The sequence below is a fragment of the Staurois parvus genome, unplaced genomic scaffold (assembly GCF_062004578.1).
Source record: "Staurois parvus isolate SC_StPar_1 unplaced genomic scaffold, SC_StPar_1.0 ptg000151l, whole genome shotgun sequence".
Taxonomy (NCBI): Eukaryota; Metazoa; Chordata; class Amphibia; order Anura; family Ranidae; genus Staurois; species Staurois parvus.
The window spans coordinates 21615900-21638087 of NW_028317947.1; the positions used below are offsets into that span (position 1 = coordinate 21615900).

Below are 22188 nucleotides of genomic sequence, written 5' to 3' on the forward strand. Positions count from 1 at the left end.
TTCCCTTGAAATAAAGGCAGATAGCAAGCTTTGCAGGTTGGAACAAAATAAAAATTATTATTATTATACAGGATTTATATAGAGCCAACAGTTTGCTCAACGCTGTACATTATAATCGCATGCTAGACTGTTTGCTATTTGTGTAAAGAGCAGGAATTTCCTCTGCAAAGCATTTGGAAAGCATAATTAAGATGATCAATTGCCTGTGTCTGACTCCTGTGTGAATAAGGCCCACGCGTTTCTTACGTTGTCAAAATCATTCGAATTGTATAATCTCACTCACATCATCCAGCAGTTTTCCTTCAACCCGCAGCTCCCAGGAACTGACTCTCTCGGCTTCATCTCCGTCAGGTTTCCCAGGAGTGAATGTGTTGGAAATGTATATCCTCAGCTTGCGCTTTTGCTGGAGAGGGAAATTCTTTGTCAGAAAACTCATGTTTCAGTCATTGTGAGATCCGCACCTACTCCATCCAATTATACCACCTCTCAAACAACAGGGAGATCAAAGGCTCACTTTTGGTCTTGGATAATGAGGGCAGATTTGTAAAAATGGAATTAAAACCAGAGCACATCAACCAGGCTGCATTGAGAAGCTGACTTCTCCATCAAAACTTAATAAGCAGCAAGAAGATCTTCTTTTTTTTACAGGCAGCTAGACTGCAGCATCCACTGTATAGTCACCATTTAAGTGATTACATGGATTAGGCTGTAAACTTGCTAGAACAGAACTCCAATCCCAGTTGTTCAATAATCTTTATTTAAAAAAAAATAAAAATACAGTACATCTCGGTCATACAAGCTCATTAATTTCTTCACGTTCACTCAGTTCAAAAACAATGCAAGTACAGAAAAATACCAAGTGGTCCCCCCAGAAATCCAGCGTGCTCCTAACTTTCTGTAGTGAGCTACCAAACTGAAAGGGGGGATATGATCTCCATGTATAATACATAAGGGGGGGATATGATCTCCATGTAGAATACATAAGGGGGGGATATGATCTCCATGTAGAATACATAAGGGGGGATATGATCTCCATGTATAATACATAAGGGGGGATATGATCACCATGTATAATACATAAGGGGGGATATGATCACCATGTATAATACATAAGGGGGGATATGATCTCCATATATAATACATAAGGAGGATATGATCTCCATGTATAATACATAAGGGGGGGATATGATCTCCATGTATAATACATAAGGGGGGATATTATCTCCATGTATAATACATAAGGAGGATATGATCTCCATGTATAATACATAAGGGGGGATATGATCTCCATGTAGAATACATAAGGGGGGGATATGATCTCCATGTAGAATACATAAGGGGGGATATGATCTCCATGTAGAATACATAAGGGGGGATATGATCTCCATATATAATACATAAGGGGTATATGATCTCCATGTATAATACATAAGGGGGGATATGATCTCCATGTATAATACATAAGGGGGATATGATCTCCATGTATAATACATAAGGGGGATATGATCTCCATGTATAATACATAAGGGGGGATATGATCTCCATGTATAATACATAAGGGGGGATATGATCTCCATGTATAATACATAAGGGGGAATATGATCTCCATGTATAATACATAAGGGGGGATATGATCACCATGTATAATACATAAGGGGGGATATGATCTCCATGTATAATACATAAGGGGGGATATGATCTCCATGTATAATACATAAGGGGGGGATATGATCTCCATGTATAATACATAAGGAGGGATATGATCTCCATGTATAATACATAAGGAGGGATATGATCTCCATCTATAATACATAAGGAGGGATATGATCTCCATCTATAATACATAAGGGGGATATGATCTCCATGTATAATACATAAGGGGGGATATGATCTCCATGTATAATACATAAGGGGGGATATGATCTCCATGTATAATACATAAGGGGGGATATCTCCATGTATAATACATAAGGGGGGATATGATCACCATGTATAATACATAAGGGGGGATATGATCTCCATGTATAATACATAAGGGGGATATGATTTCCATGTATAATACATAAGGGGGGATATGATCTCCATGTATAATATATAAGGAGGGATATGATCTCCATGTATAATACATAAGGGGGGATATGATCGCCATGTATAATACATAAGGGGGGATATGATCTCCATGTATAATACATAAGGGGGGATATGATCTCCATGTATAATACATAAGGGGGAATATGATCTCCATGTATAATACATAAGGGGGGATATGATCTCCATGTATAATACATAAGGGGGGATATGATCACCATGTATAATACATAAGGGGGGATATGATCTCCATGTATAATACATAAGGGGGGATATGATCTCCATGTATAATACATAAGGGGGGGATATGATCTCCATGTATAATACATAAGGAGGGATATGATCTCCATGTATAATACATAAGGAGGGATATGATCTCCATGTATAATACATAAGGGGGATATGATCTCCATGTATAATACATAAGGGGGGATATGATCTCCATGTATAATACATAAGGGGGGATATCTCCATGTATAATACATAAGGGGGGATATGATCACCATGTATAATACATAAGGGGGGATATGATCTCCATGTATAATACATAAGGGGGATATGATTTCCATGTATAATACATAAGGGGGATATGATCTCAATGTATAATACATAAGGAGGGATATGATCTCCATGTATAATACATAAGGGGGGATATGATCTCCATGTATAATACATAAGGAGGGATATGATCTCCATGTATAATACATAAGGGGGGATATGATCGCCATGTATAATACATAAGGGGGGATATGATCTCCATGTATAATACATAAGGGGGATATGATTTCCATGTATAATACATAAGGGGGGATATGATCTCCATGTATAATACATAAGGGGGGATATGATCTCCATGTATAATACATAAGGGGGGATATGATCTCCATGTATAATACATAAGGGGGATATGATTTCCATGTATAATGCATGAGGGGGGATATGATCTCCATGTATAATGCATGAGGGGGGATATGATCTCCATGTATAATACATAAGGGGGGATATGATCTCCATGTATAATACATAAGGGGGGATATCTCCATGTATAATACATAAGGGGGGATATGATCACCATGTATAATACATAAGGGGGGATATGATCTCCATGTATAATACATAAGGGGGATATGATTTCCATGTATAATACATAAGGGGGGATATGATCTCCATGTATAATACATAAGGGGGATATGATCTCCATGTATAATATATAAGGAGGGATATGATCTCCATGTATAATACATAAGGGGGGATATGATCGCCATGTATAATACATAAGGGGGGATATGATCTCCATGTATAATACATAAGGGGGATATGATTTCCATGTATAATACATAAGGGGGGGGTATGATCACCATGTATAATGCATGAGGGGGGATATGATCTCCATGTATAATACATAAGGGGGGATATGATCTCCATGTATAATACATAAGGGGGGATATGATCTCCATGTATAATACATAAGGGGGGATATGATCTCCATGTATAATACATAAGGGGGATATGATCTCCATATATAATACATAAGGGGGGATATGATCTCCATGTATAATACATAAGGGGGGATATGATCTCCATGTATAATACATAAGGGGGGATATGATCTCCATGTATAATACATAAGGGGGGATATGATCTCCATGTATAATACATAAGGGGGGATATGATCAACATGTATAAATACATCAGTGGTTCATATAGTGGACTCGGTGTAGAGCTATGCACCCTGAGATCAACACAGAGGACAAGGGGGCACTCTTTGCGTCTGGAGGAAAATAAATTTAATCTCCAAACACGGAAAGGTTTCTTCACAGTGAGAGCTGTGAAAATGTGGAATAGACTCCCTCAAGAGTTGCTTCTGGCCAGCTCAGTGGATTGCTTTAACAAAGTCCTGGATTATTTCCTGGATACACAGAATATAACTGGATACTAACATTTACAGGTAAAGTTGATCCAGGGAATATCCGATTGCCTCTCAGGGAATCAGGAAATAATTTTTTTCCCTGTAGGAGCAAATTGGATCATGATTTGCTGGGTTTTTTTTCCTTCCTCTGGATCAATGGTGGGTATAGGATTATAACTTTTTTTTGGGTTGAACTGGATGGACTTTTGTCTTTTTTCAGCCAGACTAACTATGTAACTACGAGCTGACAACACAGTGGCAGCTTATGCTAAGACGATACAGAGAGGGGAAGGGGTTCTGTATTGCAGCAGAGAAAAATAATGTGGGCTGACAGCACTGCTTGATATTTCACTGTAGCGGAGGCAGTGTTGTCAGCTCAAACAGGAAGTTAGCAGCTCATTGGCTTTATGACAGTTCAACAGGTATTTGCAGTGTTTTTAAAAGGAAAAAACACAGGGATATTGTCAGCAAAAGGCCAGTCTGCAAAACAGTTTTGCTTCTCACCCCTATTAAATGAATTAATGATTACGACATCATTTAGAATGTCTCTTTTTTGCTGGCCTTAGCAGTGTACAGTCTCCATGTCTATGTGGCAGTGCAAGATATCCTAAGATATCCCGGCACATGCCTGACCTACATGTCTTGTAAGTGACATTGTGGGCCCCTGTGCAGTTGCAGCTAATCTTTTTTATTGTACTACAAAGAACATACAGCTGTATAAGAGGAGGAGGCAATACAGCCGGCATCACTAAATGGCGGACCGTGGTCCGGATGCGGACCTAGCCACTGTTTCATCCGGTCCCGGTCACGCCATTTAGGAGCTGCTTTTTTCCCCTCCATCCTCCACAGCTGTTATAACAGTAGAGCTGACAGCAGGAGACAGAACATTTCTGGAATGAGTGTGGAAAAACAGCACAATATTGAGCAGATTGCGGGAGCGCGAGCTGTCGTAACATTTCTGGTTCAGATGCGGGAAGCACAGCAGTGAATTGAGTGTGGGAGCTGCCGGGGGGTACATTTTTAAGTTACCCAGAGGCTGATTAGAAGTAGGGCAGTGCTAGCAGCCAATCAGCTGCTGGTTAATACAAAAAGTTAACCCCCGCAGCTCCCGTGCTCTATTCCGATGCAGAAATGTTATGACAGCCCCCGCGCTCTGTTCAATACTGTGCGGTTATTCCACACTGACTCCGGAAATGCTCTGCCCCCTACTGTCCGCTTTGCTGCTATAACAGTGGCGGAGGATGGAGGGAAAGAAGTGTCTCCATTAAATGATGTGATATGCTTCCCATACCCAATCCAGAAATGCTCTGCCTCCCGCTCTCTGCTCTAAGGTAGGAGAGTGGAGGGGGGCTGGGGACACTAAACACTACTCTGGCTGTATGTGTGATGTAAACGGGGGGGGGGGTAAGGAGGCATAATGTGAAGAGTGTCAGTCCTGTGTGCATGTGGTGGTGGTGGTGGTGGTGGTGGTGGGGGGGGGGGTGTGATGTAAATGGTAGGGGGGCAGTGCTGTGGGGGGGGTTGATGTGTAGAGGACAGAGAACACTACTTTTGGGGGGGGGGGATTTGTGATGCGAGGAGGGAGGCAATGCTGTGGAGGGGTTGATGTAAGGAGGGCAGAGAACACTACCTTGGGGGGGGGATTTTTGATGAGAAGAGGGAGGCTATGCTGTGTAGGGGGAGATGTAAAGGGGGGCATTGTTGTGATGGGGGGATGTGAAAGGGCTGAGGACAGAACTGTGGGGTAGGGATGTTAAGATGGGCATGGGGTTGATGTGAAGAGGGCAGAGTATACTACTGGGGGGGTGTGTGTGTGAAGGGGACAGTGCTGTGTGTGTGTGTGTGTGTGTGTGGGGGGGGTGTTGATGTGAAAAGGGCAGACAACACTATTGTTAGGGGGGGGCTGTGCCGTGAGGGGGTAGGGCAGTGCTGTTAGGAGAGATGTAAAGGGGAGGCAGTGTTGTGGGTGGATGTGAAGGGGGCACAGTTCTGCTGGGGGTTATGTGAAGGGGCAGAGGACAGTGCTGTGGGTAAGAGATGTGAAGGGGGCAGAGGACAGCAGTGTGGGGTGGGGGTGTTGATTTGAAGGGGGATTGAGGACTGCTGAAAGTAATGGGGCTTTACTGTAAAGGGGTGGGTGGGGGCTGAGGACATTGAAGTATAGAGATTTTGATATACAGTAGGAGATGGCTGAAAAAAAAAAAAAGGCGGTTTGGACCTCTGTTGGAAGAAAATTTTACTGGTCGGACCTCCATGAGTTTTAATACAGTTCCCCTGCATAGAGCATTATGTAAACAAAAATGCTGTGATAACCGAGAGCAACATCACCTCTCAGATCAGTTACATTTAGTATGTAATACATGGCATGCACCCCCCAAAATTCCCAATATCAGGAATTGCTTACAGTCAGGGGCTTTTTGATGGCATCCTGGATCTCCATCCTTTTCCTGGCTATTGTCTGGTCTAGTTTTCTTTCAAAAGCCAACAGGTCCATGTATGCCTGTGACTCGGGGACCAATTCTCGGATCTGTATACACAGAAGTTATGAAATATAATATTAGTGTATTAACTTAAAACAACATTTCATATTGTCAGGCAAAACTGATCCAGGGTTCAAGCAGATCTAAATCATAACTGAATGACATCTAGTCTGCTAAAGCGCTGTGTTTAACAAAATGCCATGTTTTACTTGATTTAGTCTTTTTTTTTTTTAGCATCTTCAGCCACTTTCTGTCTACAGTGTCAGCTATACATTGCTTGGGATTGGCTGACAACAGTGGACCATGCCTGTGTGTTTTGGCACAGCCGCTTGAAGTCTCTGCCAGGAGAACATGCAACAGGGTGACAATTCAGGTGCACAATTGGAAGTTGTCAATCCTTAACAGGAAGTGCATGAACAAGGACCTGAATGGCAGGATTAACAGGTATTATACTTAACTGCTTGCCTGCCGCCCTTTGGTAGAACTACTGCTACAAGGTGGCAGGGCTGTGCAAAATCACACACATACATATATATATATATACATATATATATATATATATATATATATATATATATATATATATATATATATATATATATACATACATACATACATACATACACACCTGATTTGCATTTCCAGGTAGGGAGCGCGTGCGAGCGCCGCCCTACACACATCACTATTCCCCGGAGATTCCCCGCTGGCACTCGGCGATCGTCCGGGAAAGCTGACAGGGGAGAGACCTGTGTGTTAACAACACAGGCTTCTCTCCTGCCAGCAAGGACATGTTGCACAGCAGAGAAATACAAAGCAGCATGTCTCCCTAGTAAAACACACAGCACATAAATGTAAAACAGCACACAGTTAACCCTGCCCGATGTCATTAGTACAGTGTCAGTGCTTTTTATTAGCACTGATCACTGTATTAATATCACTGGGGATGTCAGTGGCAGTTAGTCAGTTCCCCCCCCCAGGTGTCAGAATGCCCGCCGCAGTCTCGCTATAAGTTGCTGATCGCCGCCATTACTAGTAATAAAAAAAAAAAGCTTCCAGTATATATACCGCCATTTGTAGACACTAAGTTTCACGTAAAACAATTAATTTACACATATTGGGATTTTGTTTTAGCAAAGACATGAAGCAGAATACATTTTGGCCTAAATTTATGACGAAATTTGATTTTTTTACTTTTTTATTGGATATGTTTTATAGCAAAAAGTCAAAAATATTGTTTTTTGTTTCAATATTGTCACTTTTTTTTTATAGCGCAAAAAATAAAAAATGCACACGTGATCAAATACCACCAAAAGAAAGCTCTATTTGTGGGAGAAAATGGACATATATTTCATTTATGTACAGCGCTGCATGACTGCGCAATTTTCAGTTAAAGTAACGCAGCGCTGTATCGCTAAAAAAAAATGGCCTGGTCAGGAGGGGGTTAAAACTTCCGAAGATATGAAAAGCATATATGAGATTATAGTGATTGGATTGAGATCTTTTCCTTTCATGCAAATGGACAGCCAGCTGAGGCAGAACTGTATACTTTTCCTCTCTCAACAGATTAAGCTGAAGCAACAGCACTGATCCTGATGGTATCTTATATCACGTAAAATGATCCATTTAATATCAGCATCGATCTGTAACCTACCCTCTGGGGCAGAACCTTGTCAGCCATCTTCCTTCTCTTCATTCTAAAAAAACATTAAGCATGTATAAAGCTTGGTGACATCATTCTGTAAAATGTATCTAACATTTCAGAAAACATTAACCACTTCCCGCCCATGTACATAAACGGCCAGACGGGAGCACTGCCGGAGCGGGTGGACATTTCTAAACATCCCCCCTGCATCTATTGCCTGTGCGGGCTCCCTGGGATCACCAATCGCTGTACGGGACCTCTGTGTGAGGTCCCGATTCATGTGATCACTGATTGGCCAATCAGTGATCACATGAGCAGTAGTAAACAAGATGTCACTTCCTGACATCATTGCTTACTACTTGTGAAATCTGTGAATGATCAGAGAGGTCACATGGTACAGGACTATTCACAACAGCTTTGTACCATGTGACAAGCTGTGACCAAAAACAGCTCACTCAGTATTTCTCAATGGCTGCAAGAATGCAGCCAGAGAGAAGGAGAAATGATTGCTTTTACAGCCTTTATGGGTGTAAAAGCAATCTGTAAAAAAAATAAAAAAATAAAAATCTTCATCACCCCCCACAATCACAGATTTCACAGTATTTCTCAATGGCTGCAAGAATGCAGCCAAAAAGAAGGAGAAATGATTGCTTTTACAGCCTTTATGGGTTTAAAAGCAATCAGTGTAAAAAAAGAAAAAAAAAATGTTCATCACCCCCCACATGTTCATCACTATGGTGACACTGTACTGCTAGGGTGACAGTATGTTTAAAAAACCCCATAAATAATAATATAAAAAAAATAAAATAAAAATGTAAAACAATTTTTTGAAAAATTATAATTTTTGGTTATCAACTAATTTGGTTTTTTTTTTTTTTTTTTTTACTAAAAAGATAGATGAATAAATTTTGGCCAAGATTTATGAAGAAAAGTTTATATATTTGCAAAATCTTATAAGAAAAACAGTTTTTTTTCAAAATGTTTGGACTTTTTCATTTATATAGCAAAAAAATAAAAATCCCAGCGGTGAATAAATACCACCAAAATAAAGTTTTATCTGTCTCAGATGCTAAAAAATTCATATGGGTACAGTGTTGCATGACCGTGCAATTGTCATTTAAAGTGTGATAGCACTGAAAGCTGAAAATTGGCCTGGGCAGGAAGGGGGTAAAAGTGTCCGGACTTGAAGTGGTTAAGACCCAACTCCAGCCATACATATTTATTTAGTTCTGGGTAGAGCAGGTTATAGATAGAGCCCATGTCATGTGTCTCTACAAGGGACCTCTCCCCTAAGCTCTTGTCAGGACAGGAAGTGAGAAGAATTCTCTCCAACTGAGGCACATACAAAAGCTCAACTCTTAATGGACTAAGGAAGAGTTACTTTTTTTTTTTTTTTTTTTTAAGATTGCTTCCTATACTTTCCTGCTCTGGTTATACTTGTGCGCCCATTTATTTTCCTGTTTTCACAGGGACAAGTGATGAAAAATGTTCACTATGGGATTACAAAGAGAAATGAAAACGTGACCAAAATTTTAGTTCTTCTCTGCTCTATCCAAAACTGAAAAAAAATGAACTGCAATTGGACCTAATAAAATGGAATATTTAGAAAACATCTGCATAACTTACCCCCTCCTCTGAGCGCCTACAGGAGGATGTCCTTGTGGGGCCATAAGTCTCTTTCTAAATGGTTCAATCAACATGGGATTCATTGCAGGCCTCATGGGAGAACCTGCACCATATCCTGGCATCATGGGTGAACCAACCGGCATGCCTGGCACTGGCATCCGAGCTCCAGAAAGCATTCCAGGTCTCTGGAAGAAAACATAAAAATAAGATCAGCGATGGAGAACACTACACCTGAAGGAGAAAGGGAGGACGGGAGACAAAGATGTGGCTGCTCCACAATGCAGACATGATAAACGTCAAAAGACTTTAAACAATGCAGTTTCTAACCAGAAAATTGCAGTAACCTCTACATCATGGGTGTCAAACTGGTGGCCCTCCAGCTGTTGCCAAACTACAAGTCCCATGAGGCATTGCAAGACTGACAGTTACAAGCATGACTCCCAAAGGCAGAGGCATGATGGGACTTGTAGTTTCGCAACAACTGGAGGGCTGCCAGTTTGACACCCCTGCTTTACATGTACATCTAAATTGTTAATATAAATTTACTTTAACCTCCCTGGCGGTATGATTATTTCAGATTTTTGGTGCTGAAAGCGGTACCATTATTTTGCATGGAAATTTGTCGTTTTATATTGTAGGCCTGTATTTCTTAAGAACAACTCACTGAAATCTGTCCGAACAAGAGTCTAGTAAACATCCTGGGTAGGATAAAACTTGAAACACGAAATCATAAATTATAATTTAATAAATAATCATAAAAAAATAATATAATAATAATAAATTTAATTCAATAATATAATCAAACCAAAAACACTGAAATTTGAAATAGAGCGCCAAGTTCGCACAGCAAAGTCACAAAATCGTTTTCAGTGTCTGATGAGGAATTTCCCCACGAATCATTATCACTCAATTCTGCAAGTGGTTCTGATTTACTATCACTGTTCTCTAGCTGGTCTAAAACTGCTTTTGACCTAAAGTGACGTTTTTTGGATGCCATGGACATTTATCAGTTTCCAGGCAGAAAGAACAGTAAAAATGCAGGCAGGGCGCAGGACAAAGCACTCGGGACAAAATGTATGTGAAATGGTTTGATACAGTAATGTTTTACTATGTGATTTTAGTGAATGTCACTTTTTGTCATTTTCAAATTTCCCGCTGTTCCGTCCCCCGTACGTCCCGGCGACGCAGGGGACGGAACCCAGAAGACAGATGCCGGCATCCGCCGGATTACATTGCCGGGGACACTGCAGGAGGGACATCGCGGAAGCGCAGGACAAGGTAATTGCACATCAGCGCTGCATGGTAAGCCCGAGTGTAGCTCGGGGTTACCGCTTGTGGTACTGAAACTTTAACCCAAACTACACTTGGGAATACCGCCAGGGAGGCTATCAAGCAAAAGTACCCCATGAACCTTTTAAAAGCACCCCTTGGGGATACACATTCCACTGGTTGAGAACCCATACTCTATGCCAGCGCAGGTCAACTTATTTGATGTGAAAGTGGAATTCTAGGCACCACCGAAGTATAACACTTACCTATTTTCAGGCTGCTCACATGATCTGGCTCCCCTGTGTAAGCCAGTGCTGCTGCAGGGGAGAGGAGGGAGTGCCAACCATGGATAGGCCATTGAAGCTTATGTGTGAAATCATGCTTCCAGGCATTACTAGCCATTGTAGAAACACTCTCTCCTCTACAATTGGAGCTGCCTGACACAGGGGAGATCACGTGAGCAGATCAGCATGAAAATAGGTAAGTACGGCTCTTTCTTACACAGGTTAATCAGAATAGAAGTTAGGAGGAGGGGGGGAGCCTTTTAAAGATTAGTTAGGTGGTGCTTGGAATTCCACTTTAAATGAGGCTCCTGACATCACCAAAGGGCCACACATAATATTCAGCGATTAAAATGTTACAGAAAGCTATCAGAGACTGCAGAGTGTCAGTGGGAGATGGTCAGATATTGCAGAGTGTCAGTAGGAGATGGTCAGAGACTGCAGAGTGTCAGTAGGAGATGGTCAGAGACTGCAGAGTGTCAGTAGGAGATGGTCAGAGACTGCAGAGTGTCAGTAGGAGATGGTCAGAGACTGCAGAGTGTCAGCAGGAGATGGTCAGAGACTGCAGAGTGTCAGTAGGAGATGGTCAGAGACTGCAGAGTGTCAGTAGGAGATGGTCAGAGACTGCAGAGTGTTAGTAGGAGATGGTCAGAGACTGCAGAGTGTCAGTAGGAGATGGTCATAAACTGCAGTGTGTCAGTAGGAGATGGTCAGAAACTGCAGTGTGTCAGTAGGAGATGGTCAGAGACTGCAGTTTTTGTGACTGGGGACAAGCTGCAGCAGACTGGAGACACGTCACATTAGACATTGGTCTATTCCAAGCATTGACAACTCTTTCAGTAAAATAATACTGTCTAAGATTCGTTTTAAACTTTCCTGCTGCAAGTCTGAGGCCATGTCCCCGTGTTCTTGATCTTGGCTTCATATTGAAAATACTGTCCTCCTGAACTTTATTCACCCTATTACTAGAGATCTCTGCTATTACCCATTTGCAAACAAATGCTTCTCCACTTGTTCTCCCTTCAGCCTCCTTAAAAATTATTGAGCTGCATTTCATATTTCTCTCTATTATAAAGGATCACAGAGAAAAAGACATAAAAACAGGAAAAGAAAGAACAGCACAGAAAAAAGTAAGATGGTGTGATAAAAAAAAAAAAATTAAAAGCGATTGTAAAGGCAATTTTTGTTCTTTTAAAATAACAAACATCATACTTACCTGCTGTGTGCAGTGGTTTTGCACAGAGCAGTCTGGATCTTCCTCTTCTCAGGTCCCTGCCTGCTATGCAGAGCCATACAAAGCAGTGTGCAGGAGCTGACAGGGGAGAGATCTGTATTGTTTATACACAAGTCTCTCTCCCTCATTGGTAATACTTGGCGATCGCCGGGTGCCAGCGGGGAGGGGGAGAAGACTAAGAACTGATCAGTCAGGGTCTGTGTCCTTGTCATATTTCTACTCTGTACTGAGGACCCATCACTATCTCCTCTCCATGTCTGACCTACTGAGAGCGCCTGAGTGCAGGGGCAGTGACCCCAGAGCAGAAGTGAAAAGGGGCCAATGGGGACACCGGTGAACAACAGAGCTTTGGGCAGAGTTCCACTTTAAAGTGTCACTAAAGGCAAAACTTTTTATTTTAGTATTGGATAGAGTGGAGAGGGATTAGACCCTCTGTCAGGATTTTATTGCCGTCTGTGCCCCTATTAGGGAGATTCACCCTCTCTGTTTGTCCTGTTAACTGAAGTAAAAGAAATATCACATTTTGGTCACTTCTGATTTTGATTATGGGACAAGAAGTGAAGGGAAATCTCCCCAATGGGGGCACAGATGGCAAAAAAAACTGTTATAACCCTCCCTTACTCCATCCAAAATTAAAAAAAGATTAAAAGTTTTCCTTACTTTTATTACTATCATTATAAGTTTTACCCCCTTCATGACCAGGCCATATTTCTCTATTCAGCACTGCACTACTTTTAGTGGTAATTGCGTGATCATGCAATGTTGTACCCAAATGAAACTGATATTTTTTTCCCCACAAATAGTGTTTTCATTTGGTGGCATTTGATCACCACTGTGTTTTTTAAATTTTTTGCAATATAAACGAAAAAGACCAAACAATTTAAAGAATAACATTTTTTTTTACTTTCTGCTATGAAACATATCTAAAAAAAAAAAAAAAAAAACGAAAAAAAAAACAAAACAAAACAAATGTCTTTATAAATTTTGTCCAAAATGATTTCTGTTTTTTTCCATTGGTAAGAAAATCACAATAAGTGTATATTGATTGGTTTGCATGAAAATTATAGCGTCTACAAATTATGGTGTATATATATATATATATATATATATATATATATAATATATATACATACATACATACACATATATATACACACACACACACACACACACACATATATATATATATATATATACATATACACACACACACACACACATATATATATACATATATACACACACACACACACACACACACACACACACATATATATACATATATATATCAGGGGCGGACTGACAACTCATGGGGCCCTCGGGCAACAGGGGATCACGGGGCCCCTGTGTCCTTTCCCAAACTCAAAAAAGCCTATGAAAAAGGTACCAGGGACATCTCATGGGGCCCCCTACTAACCCTGGGCCCTCAGGCATTGCCCGAGTTTCCAAATAGTCAGTCTGCCCCTGATATATATATACATGCATACATACACTATATTATATATATATATATATATATATATATATATATATATATATTTTTTTTTTTTTTTTTTTTTCTCTTTTAAATACTAATAATGACGGCGATTAGCAACTTATAATGGGACTGTTATAGTACGACGGGCAATCTGACACTAACTGACCCTGAAGAGAACTGACCGCCTGATTTTTGTGTTGCCTAGGGCAGCACAAAAACAAAATACAGCACTGTCTACAGAACACAATATCATCAAAGGATTCCGAGAATCTGGAGAAATCTCTGTGTGCAAAGGACAAGGTCCAAATACAATATTGGATGCCCGTGATGTTTGAGCCTTCAAACGGCACTGCATTAAAAACAAATGTGATTATATGATGGACATCACTGCTGGGCTCAGGAACACTTCCAGAAATCACTGTTTGAACATGGATCGCCGCACCATCCAAAAATGAATGTTAAAGCTCCATCATGCAATTGTTTTTTTTAAGTTTGAGCATTTTGGAGCTTCGAGCTACAAAATGCTGAAGTGTGAATGCAGCCTCAGAGCAGAATGGGACATGTGTTGGTTTTTGTGTTCGCTTGCATCAGGCCACCTCAGATTGGTCACAAGTACGCGGTCATTTTCAGTCTGTTATTTATTCCAGACCTGTATTGACCTGGAGATAGATGGATGTAATCGGACACTCAGTTCACACTGATGATGTACAATTGCATGTGATTCGCATTCCTGTACAAATCACATGCGATTTCTGTGCGGTGCAATTTCAGCCATACATTCTGTACGGTTTAAATCGCACCGCATCCGCGCCAAAAAAAAGTGCAGGATACTTTTGTCTGCATCAGAATCAGAAAAAAATATGCGATCCGATTCTGCACATCGCACAACGTTTTGCCAACTGATTTCGGGGGGGGGGGGTAACTTAAAATACACACCCGCAGTGGATCGCATGAACGGGGTGCGATTATGATGCGGTGAAGAAATCGCACAGAAACCGATGTGAATTGCGCACCACATCAGAGTGAACCCAGGCTCGTGCATGTGTTGAATGGGCTGCCTTAACCACTTCCCGTCTGGCCCATGTACATAAACGGCCAGACGGGAGCAGTGCAGGGGCGGGTTGGCGTTCATAAACAGCGCCCATATTTATAGGTTGTGCGCACTCTCTGGGAACGAACAGCACCGCAATCCGGTGCCTGGTGTCCTTCAGACATAGCGGAACACTGATCTCTGTACGGGACCTCTGTGTGAGGTCCCGATCATGTGATTGCTGATTGGCCAATCAGTGATTATATGAACAGTGATGTCACTTCCTGACATCATTGCTTAATACGTGTGAAATCTGTGAATGATCACTGAGATCACATGGTACAGAGCTATTCACAACAACCTTGTACCATGTGACAAGCTGTGACCAATCACAGCTCACACAGTAGTTCTCAATGGCTGCAAGAATGCAGCCAGAGAGGAGAAATGATTGCTTTTACAGCCTTTATGGGTGTAAAAGCAATCAGTGTAAGAAAAAAAAAAATTTCCTTCACCCCCCACAAGTAGCACTATGGCACTGTACTGCTAGGGTGACAGTATGTTTAAAAAAAAAAAATAATAATAATATAAAAAAATAAAATAAAAATGTAAAAAAAAATTATTTTTGGTTATAAACTAATTTGGGTTATTTTTTTTTACTAAAAAGATGGCCAAGGGGGCGTGTCCAAGATGGCGCCGAGAGCAGACGTCCTCCCTTGAGCTCCGGCACCCAGAATCCCCATCCGTTGCCATCCGGGGACGGGGGGCCGTTGGCTGGGGATCCCCTGTCACCGGAGCCTTGTCTGAGGCCAGGGGAGGGGTGCTGAGCCACTCTGCTCTTTCTCCGGGCAGCCGGGGCGCGGCAAGATTTGCGGCCTACCGCGGCGGGTGAAGCCGCGGTGTTTCCTGAATCCGCGGCTGGGGCGGATCGCCGCCGCCGCTGGATCACCGCATCGCCGCCCTGCCCATCCGACCCAGGGGACAGGTCAGTTGTTGGGACAGACTGGGGGGATCCCCCTGATTCTCCTGGTGGCCCCATGGATAGTGCCTTATCCCCACAGCATCCCAGGGAAGTGCTGGGGATTTGCATAGGGGCAGGAGTGCTGCTGAATGGGAGAAGAGGCTCCTGTGGTAAATCCCCTCCCCATGTGGATAAATCAGGGGTGCCGGGGATATAGTTTGACAGCCAATTGCTAACCTACATACCCGATTTAGCTGCTATAGCCATCGGCATCTCACTGGCTGCAGCGTCATGATGGACCTTCTGTGAACACCTCCCCGGCGGGGGACACGTACACGAGCCAGGAGGAAAATGTCAGTGTGACCTCTCTGTGCCGTGCCACCAAAATATTCCTCTCGGCTACTGAGCTTTATACACCCTAGCGTATCACTTTAACAGTCTGAAAGTGTCTTGGAATCTAACGAGCTACCTTTAACAATGCACTGCACCCCCCGCACTAAACTTAAGCATCGGGCCCAACAGCATTCCCCTCCGCAGGGCCACGCCGCTAAGCTGCTTCCTAGTCCGCCTGAACCTGATGATAATACCCAGCTTCCAGGTGACCATGAGTCTGATGGCGATAGTCAGCGGCAATTTCCGTCAGGAATGGCTGACTCTCTTGAACACAATCCCGAAGCCTTGCTACATAAATTCCGTGCTATAGTGCGAGAGAAAATTACAACTGCCTCACGTAAATTATCTTCTGATCTGGCAAGAGGCCTAAAGGAGCTAGGCCTTCGTGCCCACCAATTAGAGCAGCGCATGGATCTGGCGACTACAGTTTTGGAGGGCAATGAACAGGAAGTGGAGGATCTACACGCTGAGCTGGATACTTTGAAAGATAAGCTGGAAGATGCTAAGAATAGAGCACGCAGGGATAACCTCCGCATCCGCGGAATCCCCGAGGCGATCACCGATTTGCAGGGTACTGCTACTGCTTTTTTCCAGGAGTTGGCCCCTGAAATTCCCATGGAACGTTTGGAATTTGACCGTATCCATAGAGCTCTAGCACCCAAGCCTACAGAGGGTCCTCCCAGAGATATCATTATTAAATTCCACTTTTATCGCACTAAAGAACGTTTATTACAGGCGGCTCGGAACCGCTCGGCTCTGGTATTTCAGGGTCACTCTGTCCATCTGTTTGCAGACCTGTCCCCAGTTATTGCTAAACGCCGTACTCTAAGGCCCTATCTTCAAATTCTTCAATCTGCTGATATCAAGTACAGATGGGGCTTCCCTTTCAAGCTCACATTCTCCTACCAAGGTCATCAATACCAGGCCTCCTCGCCAGCGGATCTTCGACGACACTTTCGGGAGCTTAACCTGGAACTGCCACAATCCCAGAGTGAGGAGACTTCAATTCCTACGCGTCTTCGAAGCTCCCAGGCTTCGCGTAAATCTCCTCCTAGTCAAGGTAGTGCCCAGGCTCTCCGAACCCTACAAGCTCAGCGCTTTCAGGATGCTTCCGTGACTTGATGTTTGGTAGCTGACCGCCAATTTATAGCTTCGTCACGTGCGTATCTCTGCTGCCACTTTCTAGATTTGACTCTGGATTTGCTCAGGGATTCCCTACCTTTGGGTGTTTTGTCTCTTCCATTCCAGGGTGGATGTTGGTTTTCTCCGCACTGAATGGTTGAGATATCCATAACCCTGCGAGTTTTGCATTGTTCATTTATAGGTGTATTAGCCTAAGTTATTTATATAATGGTTTTGTCACATGCTCAGTTTGATGTGTATTGCTAGAGAGGTTTTGTTTTCTTGGGGGAGTGCATGTGATCAGCACAGGGCCAATCAACACTGTCAAGACAGAGGTCAGGGGTTCTGCATCTTCCTAGAGCAGAATGAAAACTCCTCCTACAAGCTTTAACCCGTGCTCTGCTGGACACTGATAGAAGTCAGAAGACTGCTATATACTGCTGATGAGAAAAGAGCAAGCACTTTGCCATCCTAAGAGGAGTTTTTTTCCTGAAGCACCTGGCTGACCTTAAGGGGACCCCCTGGACCTGTCTTAGGAGTCTGTGATGACCCACCATGAGGGAGATGCCTGGCTGCCTGGCTTCTGATGTACCCATTGCCTGTGATGCATGATCACACATGCGCATAACCCATGCGTTTCCGCACCTGGCTGACCTTAAGGGGACCCCCTGGACCTGTCTTAGGAGTCTGTGATGACCCACCATGAGGGAGATGCCTGGCTGCCTGGCTTCTGATGTACCCATTGCCTGTGATGCATGATCACACATGCGCATAACCCATGCGTTTCCGGTGAGTGCGCATTTCTGTTATTCTGACAGAGTGGAGGCCGTGGGAATCCGTATATCTACAGTATACCATTGTGGATACTACACTATCACCTTATTGACTTTTCATCTTTTTAAGCGCTGCACTCTATTGTTTTGAGATTGATTGTTTGTGTTTGAGGCATTATGGTTGCCTAAAGTGTTTCAGCTGCTGACATTTATGAGAGCGCTCACTGTATATCTTTTATATTTATAGCAAACATATCCTATTTGCGCGACGGAGTATGGGAGGGTTGTCGGTTCCAAACCTCCAGTCTTACTATTTGGCGGCTAACATTGCTCCTCTAGCTCATGTTCATGCTTCTCACCACTTCCCCCTGTGGGCGGTGGTGGATATGATGGACTCCCACCCGATACCGCTCTCCTCTTTGCCATGGCTTCCCATTTCCCAGCGCCCATCTACCCTTAGTCCGACACTGACGCTTTCGTTACGCCTTTGGGATTCTATTAAATATTCAGCTGGCCTTATTTCCCCTCACTTGCCGCTGTTACGTCTATTGCATAACCCATTATTTCCTCCGGGTAAGGACAATCCCAAACAGTTTGCCTGGTGGCAGACGCATGGTTTTTATGATGTCCACTCGCTCCTATCTCCCACTAGAATAATTACCTTCGAAACTTTACGTTCTTCTTATAACATTCCTCTGCAAGAACACTTTGGTTACCTTCAACTTCGCCACTTTATCAACACATTAATACGCACGCAGCCGGGACCTTATCGTTTGTCCCCCTTTGAAAGTCAGTGCAGACACAGACCTCATGCCCCGGGTTTGATCTCTTTGATTTACGCTTCCATTATATCTTGTAGAACACCTCCGGTTGGTTCCTATCATCAGCGCTGGCAGTCTGAATTAGGGGGGACTTTAGACCAACAGGATTGGCAGACCATGACCCAAGCGCTATCTAAGAGTTCCAGGAATGTTCTTATCCTTGAAAATGCCTATAAAATTCTTTACCGATGGTACTATACGCCTGCCCGTCTAGCTACTTTTATACCTTCATATTCCCCGGTCTGTTTTCGGGGATGTCAACAATTGGGCACCATGGCCCACATCTGGTGGACTTGCCCTAAAGTAAACAGATTATGGATTAGGGTGTATGCCCTCCTTCGCACTATGCTTCACACAGACATTAAGCGTAATCCGTATGAAGCGCTTTTATTTAAACCATTGGAGGGCCTTCTCCGTTCTGAACGGCAGCTGGCATCACACTTATTTGTGGCAACGAAATTGACAATTGCGAGAGCTTGGAAAACTCCCCTTCTTAGTTTTGAAGCTGTCAAAAACCAGATGAATTTCATAATGGTCAATGAAAAACTGACGGCCGTATTGTTGGACACCCATACAAAATTTTTGCAAGTATGGCGTCCTTGGCTGGATATAGCTCAACCTTCGAGATTCGACCAGTCCCTTCTATCGATATAAAGATGGATTCTGTCGTGATTGCCTGGGAGTCCCTTTCGTTTTTTTTTTGTTTTTTTTATTATTATTGTTGTTGTTGTTGTCCTTGTCTCTCTACTGTTTGTCCTTTTCTATTCTCCTTTCCAAGCTGCTCTTAATCATATTCTATGGATTGAGTTTCCTGTTTTATAAGCTACATTTGCAGTACTATCTATGTACCCCAGTCTTCTTTTAGGTACCTAGGGTTTGGAACAGATTTCACTTCTTGGAAAGGTTCTACTTTGTGTCTGTCTTGTTTTGTATAATGTTGATGTAGCAAAACTTTCTTATGAACTCACATCATTATGGACCCAGAACGGTTCGCTAATAGTTCCTCACTATTTCTTTCCCTTATCCTTGTCTTTATGAAGCATTTATGAAAAATTTTTCATTTCCACTTATGCCTTTATCAATGTATGATTTAAATTGGTTTCCATTTATTCAGTACAATTCATATTCGATGGTCACTGAATCTGTAACCCAAATGTTTGTTTATCTCTGCTTCATCTACAATAAAATCTTTGTAAAAGAAAAAGATGGCCAAAATTTATTTGGTTAAGATCTATGAAGAAAGATTATTTATTTGCAAAATTTTATAAGAAAAAACACTTTTTTTCTAAATTTGTGGACTTTTTTATTTATATAGCAAAAAAAAAAAAAAAAATCCCAGTGGTGAATAAATACCACCAAAATAAAGTTTTATCTGTCTCAAAAAATGCTAAAAAATTCATATGGGTACAATGTTGCATGGCCGCGCAATTGTCATTCAAAGAGTGATCGCGCTGAAAGCTGAAAATTGGCCTGGGCAGGAAGGGGGTGAAAGTGTCCGGACTGGAAGTGGTTAACACAACGCATGTTGACGCAAAACAGAACAGCACTGCACAGACATTGACGAAACATTAAAGCAGGCCATACATGGCTCGAATTCCGAACGATTTTGCGATCGAAAATCAAAAACGTTGTTCTGTAATCCAATGGTGCCACCAATGACTTCGAAAATCGGTCGTTTTTCACAAATTTTCCAGCATGGCCGATAAACGAAATGGGGAGGAACCACGAAAATCGGCCGGTGCCATTGCCCCACTAACAGAGCGAAAATTGGTCAATTATTCTCAGGTCTGATTTTCAAATGACTCAGGTCTGATTTTCAAATGAAAAATCGTTGGGAAATCGACCCCTGTATAGCCGGCCAAAGGATAGGTTCACCTTTGCTGCTCTAGCCCTTGCCCAGAAGGTTCATATTTCATTATAATTACCTCCAACTTGGACGGGCACAATACTGATGTCTGTAGAGCACTTATGGGCCGTGTCATACGATCGATCCGAAATTCATCAGCAACAGGTTTGCTAACGAGAGCCCTCAGCTGCTCCCAATGCATTGCTCACTCACTGATAGAAATGCTCCAGAAACTCATTTGCTGGCAATGGAGCAACACATCACTCATTCGGCTATCGAGGGCGCGATGCCTTATGGCTGCATTAAGGATGGAGGAGGCATGCCGGTCATGCCCTGAAGGCCCAGTCATTTGCCTTCACTCCTGGCTGTCAAACAGCTTCACTTCCAGGTGACGATGATCTTCAGCCCGAGGCTGTGTTTGACCCCCTTGTGTACCTGTGCACAGTGCTGACCTTCTAAAAAAAACTCACCAAAGGCCAATCAATCAATGTCATATAAAACCCATAACCCGTAAAGATTCATCTGCAGTGAATTTCAGATCAGCTGCAGTATGAATATGGCCCAGATTGTACGCCCCTTGAGGGTTAGGGACTGATGTGAATGTACAATATATATGTAAAGCGCTGAGTAAATTGACACGCTATATAATGCAGGCCATAGACAGGGAGAAAAACGGCCAATTTTTCTTTTAAAAAAAACGAAAAATCAGTTGTTCAAGCGGCCGACGTTACCAGCAATGGTAAAAAAAAAAAAAAAAATCGGCCAATTTTCATCCCGTCTACAGCCAGCAAAAAGTGTCCCTGCAGAGAGGAGCTATTTCTTTGACAGTGTTTTGACATTTATAGCGGTTGCAACAATGTATCTATTTGTATCCATTTAGGATACAGATGTTTTTATTCGGAAACAAATAGATACTCTGCAGGGACCCTCCTCCTCCTTTTGTCTTCCTCTTGCAGGTCACTGCTCATGCGCAGATTTTTTATCGGTAAAAAATCGGCCGATTTGACCATCATTGCCGCAAAAATCGGCCAATCAGCAAAATCGGCTGATTTTTTTTCCAACTTTACCGATAAAAAAAATCTGCCAAAATACCGAAAAACGGCCGAACAAATAGCCACTAATGATCCGAAAATCGGCCGATTTTATTTTCAGCCGAAAAATCGGCCGATTTTCGACCCATCTATGGCCTGCATAAGTACCTGAAATAAATACGCTTTATGCAGTTGAATTCCGAACAAA

At 42.5% G+C, this 22188-nt stretch overlaps 1 protein-coding gene across 1 annotated transcript in view; it reads right to left on the reverse strand.

Moving 5' to 3' along the window:
- SMARCD2 (SWI/SNF related BAF chromatin remodeling complex subunit D2) overlaps positions 1-22188 on the reverse strand; it is a 74860-nt gene that overhangs the window by 30609 nt on the left and 22063 nt on the right. Inside the window, exons 2-5 of the mRNA XM_089674633.1 lie at positions 9746-9930; positions 8129-8171; positions 6402-6524; positions 284-403 (exon numbers count right to left, since the gene is read on the reverse strand). Coding sequence (XP_089530759.1) covers positions 284-403; positions 6402-6524; positions 8129-8171; positions 9746-9930 — 471 coding nt within the window. The remainder of the gene's footprint in view (positions 1-283; positions 404-6401; positions 6525-8128; positions 8172-9745; positions 9931-22188) is intronic.